This window comes from Procambarus clarkii, chromosome 17 (genome assembly GCF_040958095.1).
Source record: "Procambarus clarkii isolate CNS0578487 chromosome 17, FALCON_Pclarkii_2.0, whole genome shotgun sequence".
Classification (NCBI taxonomy): domain Eukaryota; kingdom Metazoa; phylum Arthropoda; class Malacostraca; order Decapoda; family Cambaridae; genus Procambarus; species Procambarus clarkii.
The window spans coordinates 42267479-42280741 of NC_091166.1; the positions used below are offsets into that span (position 1 = coordinate 42267479).

At 42.8% G+C, this 13263-nt stretch overlaps 1 protein-coding gene across 2 annotated transcripts in view; it reads right to left on the minus strand.

Moving 5' to 3' along the window:
* The window catches only part of LOC123772422 (uncharacterized), a 249805-nt gene that overhangs the window by 139883 nt on the left and 96659 nt on the right, over positions 1-13263 (minus strand). Inside the window, exons 1-2 of one of the 2 annotated variants that reach the window (XM_045765555.2) lie at positions 12932-13029; positions 12259-12667 (exon numbers count right to left, since the gene is read on the minus strand). The exons of the other annotated variant lie outside the window; for it this stretch is intronic. Of the exons in view, the coding sequence (XP_045621511.2) occupies positions 12259-12382 (124 nt within the window). The 5' untranslated portion in view covers positions 12383-12667; positions 12932-13029. Of the gene's footprint in view, positions 1-12258; positions 12668-12931; positions 13030-13263 lie in introns of those variants that run through there. 2 annotated transcript variants of the gene reach the window in all.

Consider the following 13263-nt stretch of genomic DNA (forward strand, 5'->3'; position numbering starts at 1 on the left):
CTGCCACCCCCAACTCTTCCCTGCCACCCTCTACACTTCCCTGCCACCCCAGTACTCTCCCCAGCTCTGCCTTCGGCTCCCAACATAATGGCACAATAACAGCTGCAATAATTGAAAAAACGTCTGACTTGAGTTTCCTCTTAACTGGCCGTCTTCGTGCAGGACCAACATTAATAGAATTCTGACTTTTGCTCAGTCGTCGGCTGCAACTAGATCCCCTGACAGCCAGGCCCTGTTGCTGTCACCTTGGACGGTCCCCTGACAGTCAGGCCCTGTTGCTGTCACCTTAGACGGTCCCCTGACAGTCACGCCCTGTTGCTGTCACCTTAGACGGTCCCCTGACAGTCAGGGCCTGTTACTGTCACCTTGGACGGTTCCCTAACAGTCAGGCCCTGTTACTGTCACCTTGGACGGTCCCCTGACAGCCAGGGCCTGTTGCTGTCCCCTTGGACGGTCCCCTGACATTGCCCTCCTAAACATTAAAATTTTGCACGTTACTCTTCTCCAAATTGTCCTTCCCACAGTTGTGGTCAATGGTGTGCGCTTTTAGCCCAGAAGACAACCTGAGCCTCACCTTGTTGCGTCAGCTTCACAGCCTTAAGCTGCTATTGTCCAAAGCTCTTAACGCTAACTTGCGTAGTAGTAGGCATGACAGCGCTTTGGATTCGTAGTCCTGAGGTACCAGGTTCGATCCTCGGTGGAGGCTGAAACAAATGTGCAGAGTTTCCTTCACCTCTCAGCACGCCTTGCACGAACCGTATAAATTGTTGCATTGCCAGTTTGTATTTAAATCCTCTCAGCCTCTGGGGATGCTAAGTTGAATTCAGCAAAACGTGTCAGATCCAATAAAAGAGTAAAATGAAGTTTTGGCGGTAATTTTTTCAACTTTCAAGACAAGAACTAAAGAAATATTGATAAAACTTGCTGTCAAAAACGTTGACCTAACTTTTAAGATCAATATTCAATAACACATATTCGGTTTACATGTTATCACCCACAACAATCTTCTGGAGAAAGAGAGAGGAATCCTGTGCAGACGGGGAGTCACAATAACGTGGCTGAAATATGTACCCAATCGACTTGAGAATGGTCCAGGACGGACCGAAACGTCGTCGTCCCTTCACTTTCTAGTGTGTGGTCTGGTCAACAGAGAGGAATCCTCTCATGGAACGTGAAGAAACAAGAGGCTGTGTGACCTGCCAAGATCTCACCATAGACTACATATATATACAAGGTGCTGCATTGAATAAGAGAATAATAAAGCACACTGAGAGTATTAACTTTACCTCAAAGAATCAACATAATTTAAGGAAAGGGCGGTCATATTTCGTGGTAATGGTGACGATTCAGAATAGATGGCAAGAATTAGGACAAGCGAGGATTGCAGAAGGCAATAAGAACACTTACATAAGTTGAAAGCATGGTTGACAAAAATACCATTAAGCTTCAACACAGATAAAAACTATATTATGAGGATCTAGATCACGCACTTCAAAACTGCACCAAATCAGTATGAAGGAAGTCCACTTGTATACTACAAGACTGGTACTACAACTGAAGGGACTGAATTACAGGTACAGACTGAGGAAGCTGAACCTAATTACACTGAAAGAAAAAATAGAGATGACGTGATACATACAAAATAGTCAGCGGCATCGAAGATGCCGCTGACAGTAGGGCTAGGATGACAGTAGGGCTAGGATGAGCAGAAACGTAAGGAGAGGACATTGAAGCTGGTCACGCAGACGAGCCAGGGGGATGTGAGGGAAACACTTCAGTGTAAGGACAGTAAGCAAGTGGCGCCAAATTGAAGGGAGTATAGATGAGGCGACAATCGCCCAGTTTAAAAGTTAATATGACATTAAGTAAAGGAATTCCGGCGTCACTGCATTCGACGACATTTAGAAAGGCGGGACCCAGAAGCTAAAGCTCTGTGCCATAAACTCTTGTAAGGTAACAGACAGACGCTCTGGTGGGAGCTTCAGCTTCTCTTGTGTTAGTGTACACAAATCAAACACATTTTCCTTTGTTAGGGACAGTGGAAAGGTTTATTATTATGGTGTTTAGTAAAGACTCACACACAGCGGCCTCGCCCAACCCACACAGATACACAGGTGCCTTACAAGTTATTAGTGACCGCTGTCAAACTCGGATCTTAGAAAGCCCAATTCGGGTAAGCATGGGATAAACTTGCGACTGATTGTGGGATATATTTTACTGCACAACCTCTGGGAGAGAAAGGTGGCGGTTAGTTCAGCGAAGGAGCGTTAGGTGGGGGTGGGGGCTACACCACTGGAGTGTTAGGTGTGGGGGTGGGGGCTACACCACTGGAGTGTTAGGTGTGGGGGTGGGGGCTACACCACTGGAGTGTTAGGTGTGGGGGTGGGGACTACACCACTGGAGTGTTAGGTGTGGGGGTGGGGGCTACACCACTGGAGTGTTAGGTGTGGGGGTGGGGGCTACACCACTGGAGGGAGTGGCTAGTGCTGGAGAACCTACACGCCAGCCAACGTCACGTTGGCCGTCTTAACACCTCTCTCAACCTTTCAAGTGGAAAAAGTAGTGCGGATGTCTTCCGGGTTTTCGTATTACTGAGCATATGTGGATATATCCCATCTTTATATAGTTCGTGCCATGTGCTTCAGTTTTAATTTAACATCTGAATGCAAATTTATTACCTTAATGATAATGATGACTATTAGCCAATGGTAATCGCATGTTAATGAATAATTATGTGTTTACATATTTATGGGCGATAGGCAAGGTCTACCTCTGGAATAATTTGTCAGATCTGTGTCATCTGACGATTAAATAATGAATAAATTGTGAGTAAATTCAGTCCCATGGCTCAGTGAATTTAGCTGAGTATCGACTACCCAACCGGAGTGATGACCGCTCGTTGCATACGCAGACAGACAATTTTTCCCCCAAACGATGCAAGCATTATCACCTGATAGCCTACTGACCCGTTAAGTTGTTACCCTCTAACACAGGCACTCACACTTTGCGAGTGAGAGACACAAAGTGCGAGACACTTTGTCTCGTACCTCCGCACACTCTCCAGGCAGAGTAAACACCATGGTATATTACAACTATTCTGCCTCTATCATAAGTATGTCGGGTTATATAATAACTTTATTGTTAGAGCACATTAGTGCAGCCCTTGTGGTAGCGTAATATCCAGCATTTTGCTTTCCGTGCGTGTAGCATGTAGGGCGAGTTAATATCTCCCTGCTCCATTATCACAGTCAGTTTTGCTCACGGCGTAGGATCTGCCAACATGTGAACATTTTAAATTGACCCGCTCACTTGCCCCAGGCCCTAAAGTATGGGGGCGGTTTTCCATTTGCTCGGCTCTTCCCACTGTGGTAAGGCTGTTTTAGTTCAGTTTTAGTTCAATCCAGTTCCTGGTTTAGCCACTTGTATCATGTTCAAAGTGGCTAGTTTTCATGATAGCGTTTCACGAATTTCCATGTCAGTAAATTAATTAACCTGCACTCATAAGTTATTGAATTACAGATCTGATTTTTTTCCTGTACATGGCTGAGATAGCGCAAAAATTAAATACTTTTTTGATTTGAGAGTGGAGACATATGCTAACATCCACTGAGTATTAGATATGCATATCACACTAAACTTTTAATATAATTTTTTCAGATTCTTTTGAAAGGAAAATCAATGTGATACAGAACATTTTTATTAGTACAATGCATTCAAATTTAGCACTTCGATTCGATGACTAGATATTTAAACTTTTTCCAAAGACTGATGCAATTCTTCAGCACTGAGCTTTAAGAAATGGTAAAACCGATAACATACTGAAAAAAATTATTTCCATAATTTTGTGTTGATATTTTATTTCGACCAGAACACTTAACACGTTCATACAATTTTCTTGCGAGATATTCAATATACGGTTATCTTACACAGTTGAAACTCCTTTCATTAGTATTAAGAATTTGTAGATGCGAGAATTGTCCTAATGGTTGGGTAAGTAGCAACCATTCCCAGACATACGATAATATTTAAAAACATATGACCTGTCTCAATGACCCTTCTTAACCTTATAAGACCAGCCGAAGAATTTATGAGTTTAAATGACAGCTTCTTTGGAATCTGGACATTAACAATGCCATAAAGGGCATAAACCTATAATAACCGAAAGGCCCTCCTTCACCCACATAAGCGTATTTCACGAACGAATTATAGAGGAACTGGTTTAATACGACGCTGTCCTTACTCCCAGTAGCCTTGTACTGTTGTTTAAGATTCGCTCCATGGAACAAAAAGTTCCAAGTAGCACGGGCTATGGTGAGCCCGTAGTGGACTTTTTTCTTTTTTAGCCTTGTACCACTGACATGTGTTGTGTCACCAGGTCTCTCTCCGCTCAAACTAACATACGTCGAAAGAAAAAGATTAAAGGAAACGTTTTTGTTAATTGTTTGTCTGAAGTGTTTTGTTCCCTTAAAAGACTTACATTCAATTTTCTTTGCAGACCCAAACGTCTAGGCAATGATTAACAATATATGTAATGATTTTATTACCTGTAGCATAAGCACTTTTTCGAAGAGACTAAAGTTGGTGTGCATGTGAAGGCATCAACGACTCATCACTGCAGCACCTACCACAAAACTTTATCCAAATGAATTATTTTGTCCAATTTGAAAATCAATATAAACAATAATATGTCCCATTTTAGCCGAGTAACTTCTTTACACTTATTTATATGTGGGGGGAACTTGTCAGAAGATAATCTTATATATATAATATATATATACAGTATATATATATATATATATATATATATATATATATATATATATATATATATATATATATATATATATATATATATATATATATATAATATATATATACAGTATATATATATATATATATATATATATATATATATATATATATATATATATATATATATATATATATATATATATAGTGTGCGTGTGGGAAAGTTACAAGAGGGTCATGCTGACGTGTTCCTTCTCTTTTGTCAGTCTCCTGCAGCACCCCCTTCAGTGTAGAAAAATGAGGCGGTTTTCTTGTGGGTGGGCGGCCAGCGGGTGCTTGCTGCATTATTCAGACGAGGAGCGGGGGGTCGTGGGACAGTGCTGGTGTTGGGGGGGTGCTGGACACCCTTGTCCACCCGCCACACTACGATGACTCTTGTCGCTTTCTTATGAATACACGCCGCTACACCTGGCATGACTTGTGACGAAACATCTCGTCACTACACCTGGCGTGACTCGTGACGACACATCTCGTTACTACACCTGGCGTGACTCGTGACGACACATCTCGTTACTACACCTGGCGTGACTCGTGACGACACATCTCGTTACTACACCTGGCGTGACTACACCTATGACTACACCTATCATGATGTAAAGTTTCTCCCAAGATTATACAGCTATTATTCAACACTCTTGTTGACGTTGCAACTGTTGTACTACATTTCTGTTTTAATATTATATTGATAACAGCATTGTCTTTGCTATGGATATGTCTATAAAACAATAAAACAGGTCCTAGAACGGCTAAACTATTATCTTTCATGTAATTGCTTCTGTTACTAACATCTGAGCTCCGTAAACTGTTAGTCACAGCTGTGCCTTGTATACTGTTAGTTACAGCTGTGGTTCTTACATTGTTACAGCTGTGCTTTGTATGCTGTTGATTCAGCTTTCTCAGCTGCTGTTGTTGACGTAACTGCCGTGGCGTCATGCATGCAGTCTTGGTTATCACCGCTGGAGCTCCTTAAAGCTGGGAAGGAAGCAAAGTCGGTGTTGTAACTTTTCCTTAACACCTTTCTCCCTATTGCAAAAGTTGAGGGATGGAAATTTATAACTTTCCCCTTTACGAATCTGACATAAGTAGAGCCAGGAGTCTGCCATAGGTAAGTAGAGCCAGGAGTCTGCCATAGGTAAGTAGAGCCAGGAGTCTGCCATAGGTAAGTAGAGCCAGGAGTCTGCCATAGGTAAGTAGAGCCAGGAGTCTGCCATAGGTAAGTAGAGCCAGGAGTCTGCCATAGGTAAGTAGAGCCAGGAGTCTGCCATAGGTAAGTAGAGCCAGGAGTCTGCCATAGGTAAGTAGAGCCAGGAGTCTGCCATAGGTAAGTAGAGCCAGGAGTCTGCCATAGGTAAGTAGAGCCAGGAGTCTGCCATAGGTAAGTAGAGCCAGGAGTCTGCCATAGGTAAGTAGAGCCAGGAGTCTGCCATAGGTAAGTAGAGCCAGGAGTCTGCCATAGGTAAGTAGAGCCAGGAGTCTGCCATAGGTAAGTAGAGCCAGGAGTCTGCCATAGGTAAGTAGAGCCAGGAGTCTGCCATAGGTAAGTAGAGCCAGGAGTCTGCCATAGGTAAGTAGAGCCAGGAGTCTGCCATAGGTAAGTAGAGCCAGGAGTCTGCCATAGGTAAGTAGAGCCAAGAGTCTGCCATAGGTAAGTAGAGCCAAGAGTCTGCCATAGGTAAGTAGAGCCAAGAGTTTGCCATAGGTAAGTAGAGCCAAGAGTCTGCCATATGTAAGTAGAGTCAAGAGTCTGCCATAGTTAAGTAGAGCCCAAATTCTGCTATAAATAAGCAGAGTCAAGAGTCTGCCATAGGTAAATAGAACCAAGAATCTGCCATAGGTAAGCAGAGTCAAGAGTCTGCCATAGGTAAATAGAACCAAGAATCTGGCATAGGTAAGCATAGTCAAGCGTTTGCCATAAGTAAATAGAACCAAGAATCTGCCATAGGTAAGTAGAGTCAAGAGTCTGCCATAGGTAAGCAGAGTCAAGAGTCTGCCATAGGTAAGCAGAACCAAGAGTCTGCCATAGGTAAGCAGAACCAAGAGTCTGCCATAGGTAAGCAGAACCAGGAGTCTGCCATAGGTAAATAGAGCCAAGAGTCTGCCATAGGTAAATAGTTCGACGAAGCTATGGAAGTGCCGAGAGTGCCGTGGACACTAAGGGTGGAACAAGGCCACGGAAGGAATTACGTGCCGTGGCCACTAAGACTGGAACAACACCACGGAAGTCCTGCCGTGCTGCAGGAATCGATGCACGTGTCCTTAAATATGCAAAGCCTTTCTTGCGTAGCCGGAGGTGGTCGCTAGCTGCTCTAGTCATCCTCTTCACCTCTCTTGTTGACTTTTATTGCACTCAAGTCATCTACTTTACCTCTATTCTCGTTTACTTTTTAATAGTATTAAAGTCGTCTACTTTACTCTCATACTCAATGTCATCCAAACCGTCAATTTCTGCCTTGTGGCTACCCTTTAAACAGACAAAGATCAATCATTTCACATCAGCCACAAGAATTATTAGATCACGTGTGGCATATAAATACCCCAGAAATATTTTAATCAATGTCATGATGTTGTTAAATAGACGTTCTAAAGTCACAATGAACAACGGCAAAATAAAGAAAATAGACACAGAAATCACGATAGCGTGATATATCAAATGATACATCCCAGACTAAGGCGCGTCTGGGATCATCCTGGGCGTAGGTTCGAACCCTCATCACAGCCCTTGTGGATTTGATTAAAAAAAATAGATTTAAGACCAAAGTGCTCTATTACCTTACCACAAGTACTAACATGGACGCACCAATTAAAACATTTTGGCAAAGAGGCCGCTAATCACGCGGGATGAGGAGCCCAGTATTCTTTATGGTAACATTGATGGAGTTCACACACGTATGACTGTGAACAAAATCGCTAGTTAAATACAGCAGCCGTAGCCGCCATGAGAGCCGTGAACTGCTTCTTCATAAGGCAAGATATTATACCTAGCATCCATGCACCCCCCCAGCCCCCCCCCCCCCCCCGCCCACACACACACAACGTCACGGTCTCTGTTGTTACCTTGTTACATTTATGACGTGTTGGAAAGTTGTTACAACTTGTTGGAAAGTTGTTACAACTTGTTGGAAAGTTGTTACAACTTGTTGGAAAGTTGTTTTAACTTGTTAGAAAGTTGTTATAATGTGTTGGAAAGTTGTTATAACTTGTTGGAAAGTTGTTATAACTTGTTAGAAAGTTGTTATAACTTTTACAACTTGTTCGAACGTTGTAACAACGTGGTAGTTTCGTCGTGTGTGTGGCGGGATGAGGCCTGGTATAAGATGAGTCCGTCTATTTAATCAACAATACATAACCCAGCCCCCCACACTTGTATGAAAGTGACGATGTTTCGGTCCGTCTGGACCCTTCTCAAGTCGATTATTCATGAGGGTTCAGGACGGACCGAAACGTCGTCGTCTCTTCATCTTCTGGTGTGGTGTTCGGTCATGTTATTGTGACTCATTGTTTGCGTAAATAAGGAATACCCAAACGCTCTGCCACACTCGGTATCCAAGAGTTCGTCTGTAGAAGAAACAATCACATGAAAAGCTGAGGTGTGGTCGAGGGCGCGCAGCTCTAGTCCTCGGGGGAGTCCAACATTCACCCACCAAAACAAAATAAACAGAGAGTGGAACGCTCAATCTCTTAGCTGCCGAGAATAGATAGCGAGGAGCATCGTAGCCAGACACGTGTCTCAGGGGCCTCAACGGTAGGCTTGGTGTGAGTGGTATAGGCTGGGAGGTTGATCCTTCTACTAGAGGTGGTATGGGGAGGTTGATCCTCCTACCAGAGGTGGTATCGGGAGGTTGATCCTCCTACCAGAGGTGGTATGGGGAGGTTGACCCTCCTATAAGCGCATGACCCAGTGTGACTCACCAGATAGTGTCACATTCACCACAGACGTTCTCAAGATGTGCCGCACCATAAAGATGTAATTGTTTCGAGTAATCAGAGACGAACAAACCCAATAAACCCACCTAACCTATCGAGGAAATTCATAAAGTCAATATGTCATTCTTTACTCTCTAGAGAATGCATATTACGTTTTTTTTTATTCTCTCAATATGGAAGGTTTTCAGTTCCAGGGATTAACTTTGCCATCCTTTCCAGTACAGATTCTAGTGAATTTATGTCAATTCTATAGTACGGACTAACACCAAAGAGAATAAGCAGATAGTAAGTCACAATAACTTGGCTTAATGTTAAGGCACCAATGCACAAATCTGAAAATATGGAAAGTGATGACGTTTCTGTCCGTCCTGAACCATTATCAAGTTGTATAAGGGGAAAAAAGTGATTGATTGATTGATGAAGATTAAGCCACCCAAGAGGTGGCACAGAAATAGCCCGTAAGTGGTAGATTTTTTGAGTGAATCTGAGACAAAAAATAAGTGGTAGAGAAATAAATTCATAAGGTAAGAGAGTGAGGAGAAAGATGAGAAGACTGAAGTATAGGAATAGTGTTGAAGCAAACGGAATGAAGAAAAACTGCAGAAGACCAAATGCCAAAGACAACGAGGTGAAATAGAGACAACAGAGAGAGCTACATAAGAGAAAGAAAGAGGAGAGAACGTCGAGGGAAAAACCTAAGTAATATCACTTTTGCTAATGTTAGAGCATTTAACTACGTACAGAGGAAGACCAGAGTCCACCGCAACAGAGCCGGGACTAAGGTTCGTGTTGGCAGAGTTGTGAATCACAGCCGATTCGGCAAGAAGGTGTCTGTGAAGGGTTGAGGCAGGAAAGATTATTTTAGAAGACCATTTTATAGGAAATACAGTAGACTCCAGCAGCACTGGAAGCAGGAGCAGCAGCAGTGTGAACCAGATTACTACAAACTGTGTCGGTTTATCGAATGTCGAGTTTTATATAAAGAGAGCGCAGGGTATTAGTGAAATTTTTAGTTCAAACATGAAGGGAAGGCAAAGCACAGTGTTACTAGTGCTGGAAAACAGGTTTATGATGAAAAAGTTATTTTAGCTTGAGAATAGGCGCAGTTGATAAAAATTTAAATGATAACCAAGGCGAGGGTTAAGAAGAGTTAATTGGTTAAGAAGAGAATTTTCAGAATCAAGAAACTAAGGATCACTATTGCGTAGGGCCAAGAGGAAGAGGAGACGGGAACATTTTCTTAACTAGGACAAAATAAATTTCAAGAATAATGATTCGATGTCTCTTAATTATATACTTCTGAACTCATTCTCAGCAAATTCATTATGAAGCCACACCAGCTTATTCCATTAAAATAATTTTGCCAGTTGCATCAGCCTCCATTCACTCCAGCATTCTCCATTTATGGCGTTCTCCAGCATAAGATAAACAGTCAACCTTCAGGCGACATCTCAAGAAAATACTAAGGTTTTCTCACAAATTTATCATACAACTTTAGATTTATATATATATATATATATATATATATATATATATATATATATATATATATATATATATATAAATATATATATATATATATAATTATATATTATATATATATATATAATATATATACATCGACAGATATAACAACAGAAGACTGGTCATCAGCGAGGCACTACATATCAAAAAGTCAAGAGCAGCAATCAACAACCAGTTAACACATAATTATATTCTACCCACTTCAAGACCCCGAGCCAACACAGAGACAGCAGAAGCAAGAACATAAGCTGCTTATGTTCATGAAATTAATAGCCTATTAATATCCATTATGTTTCATACACTTGTTCATCTCAATCACGTCATGTACCAAGCGAATGTTAGCTTGAGGGATGCTGAGGGAGGTGTAGAGCGAACACGATGCTGAGGGAGGTGTAGAGCGAACACGATGCTGAGGAAGGTGTGGAGTGAACACGATGCTGAGGGAGGTATAGAGCGAACACGATGCTGAGGAAGGTGTGGAGTGAACAAGATGCGGAGGGAGGTGTGGAGCGAACACGATGCTGAGGAAGGTGTGGAGCGAACAAGATGCTGAGGGAGGTGTAGAGCGAACACGATGCTGAGGGAGGTATGGAGCGAACAAGATGCTGAGGAAGGTGTGGAGTGAACAAGATGCTGAGGGAGGTGTGGAGCGAACAAGATGCTGAGGGAGGTGTGGAGTGAACAAGATGCTGAGGAAGGTGTGGAGTTAACAAAATGCTGAGGAAGGTGTGGAGCGAACAAGATGCTAAGGAAGGTGTGGAGTGAACAAGATGCTGAGGGAGGTATGGAGCGAACAAGATGCTGAGGAAGGTGTGGAGTGAACAAGATGCTGAGGAAGGTGTGGAGCGAACAAGATGCTGAGGAAGGTGTGGAGTTAACAAAATGCTGAGGAAGGTGTGGAGTTAACAAAATGCTGAGGAAGGTGTGGAGTTAACAAAATGCTGAGGAAGGTGTGGAGTTAACAAAATGCTGAGGAAGGTGTGGAGTTAACAAAATGCTGAGGAAGGTGTGGAGCGAACAAGATGCTGAGGGAGGTGTGGAGCGAACAAGATGCTGAGGAAGGTGTGGAGCGAACAATATGCTGAGGGAGGTGTGGAGCGAACAAGATGCTGAGGAAGGTGTGGAGCGAACAATATGCTGAGGAAGGTGTGGAGCGAACAAGATGCTGAGGGAGGTGTGGAGCGAAAAATATGCTGAGGGAGGTGTGGAGCGAACAAGATGCTGAGGGAGGTGTGGAGCGAACAAGATGCTGAGGAAGGTGTGGAGCGAACAATATGCTGAGGAAGGTGTGGAGCGAACAAGATGCTGAGGGAGGTGTGGAGCGAAAAATATGCTGAGGGAGGTGTGGAGCGAACAAGATGCTGAGGAAGGTGTGGAGCGAACAATATGCTGAGGAAGGTGTGGAGTGAACAAGATGCTGGGGAAGGTGTGGAGCGAACAAGATGCTGAGGAAGGTGTGGAACAAAAAAGATGCTGAGGAAGGTGTGTAGCGAACAAGATGCTGAGGGAGGTGTGGAGCGAACAAGATGCTGAGGAAGGTGTGTAGCGAACAAGATGCTGAGGAAGGTGTGTAGCGAACAAGATGCTGAGGGAGGTGTGGAGCGAACAATATGCTGAGGGAGGTGTGGAGCGAACAAGATGCTGAGGGAGGTGTGTAGCGAACAAGATGCTGAGGGAGGTGTGGAGCGAACAAGATGCTGAGGAAGGTGTGTAGCGAACAAGATGCTGAGGAAGGTGTGTAGCGAACAAGATGCTGAGGGAGGTGTGGAGCGAACACTATGCTGAGGGAGGTGTGGAGCGAACAAGATGCTGAGGGAGGTGTGTAGCGAACAAGATGCTGAGGGAGGTGTGGAGCGAACAATATGCTGAGGAAGATGTGGAGTGAACACGATGCTGAGGGAGATGAGAGAGCACAAGATGCTGAGGCAGGTGTGGAACGAACAAAATGATGAAGCAGCTGTGGAGAGAGCACCAGACGCTGTAGGAAGTGTCATGACATACCTGTTATTGAGAGAAGGAAGAGGAAGAACACCACTCCGCCCCACAGCCTCATGTCGCTGCTCCTGGGAACTCGCACCTCACAACACCAGTCCAACAAAACCAGGTATATACCACTACTTATCATACTTCAATATTGACTGGCTCTATTTCTCAATATTTCTGCTTAATAAGTTGTAAAGTTCACTTCAAAATGCCTTATCAGCAGCAAACTTCAAGAACAAATAGCTTAAGAACACACGGGTGTTGTTCTCATCTAAGTTCTGAACACAGAAAACTTGGAAAGGCATTTATAATCTGCTGCAAGTTATTCATGAGGTTCTCTATTCATTTTGTGCCATCATTAATTTGAAGGTATTTCCATTATAACGCAGCTTGTGTTGATGAGGATAGACCATTGTTCATTGTTAAACTATCTCATATATTTTACCGCACCACAGAAACAATGACGATAATATAAAACGTTAATAAAATAAATGTAATAACAAATAATATTGACAACATTACACAATATTAGAAATAATAAAGATAATAGTAGCTATAATAATAAAACAGCTAATATGGAGTAGAACAAATTAGATTCCTAATATAACAATTATGTATAATGATACTCTATAGCAAACTCCTTCAATTTATCTTAATTTAAAACACTAGATAACTAAAAAATATCATGTACAGGTGATGGCACAATTCAAAGATGAAACAGCCGCGCAGAACAGTTCTGTAAAGACGAGCCGGAGCGGGTCCAGCACGTGCATCCACCACGGAGGCTGGTCACACACTAGGCTCTCTCCACCCACAACCCGCCAACCTCACTCACTCCCTCACTCGACAATTTATCTTGGGTCGTTCGTGTGGTAGAATGAACTACCATAATATTCATAAACAATGTAAGCGTCAATGCTAGACATAAAGTTCGTATTCATATGGATATACTATTGTAAGTTTGTCATTATTGTTGTATGAAAAAAGCATCTGAAATATTTTTAGTCTCTCCCACTGATAAAG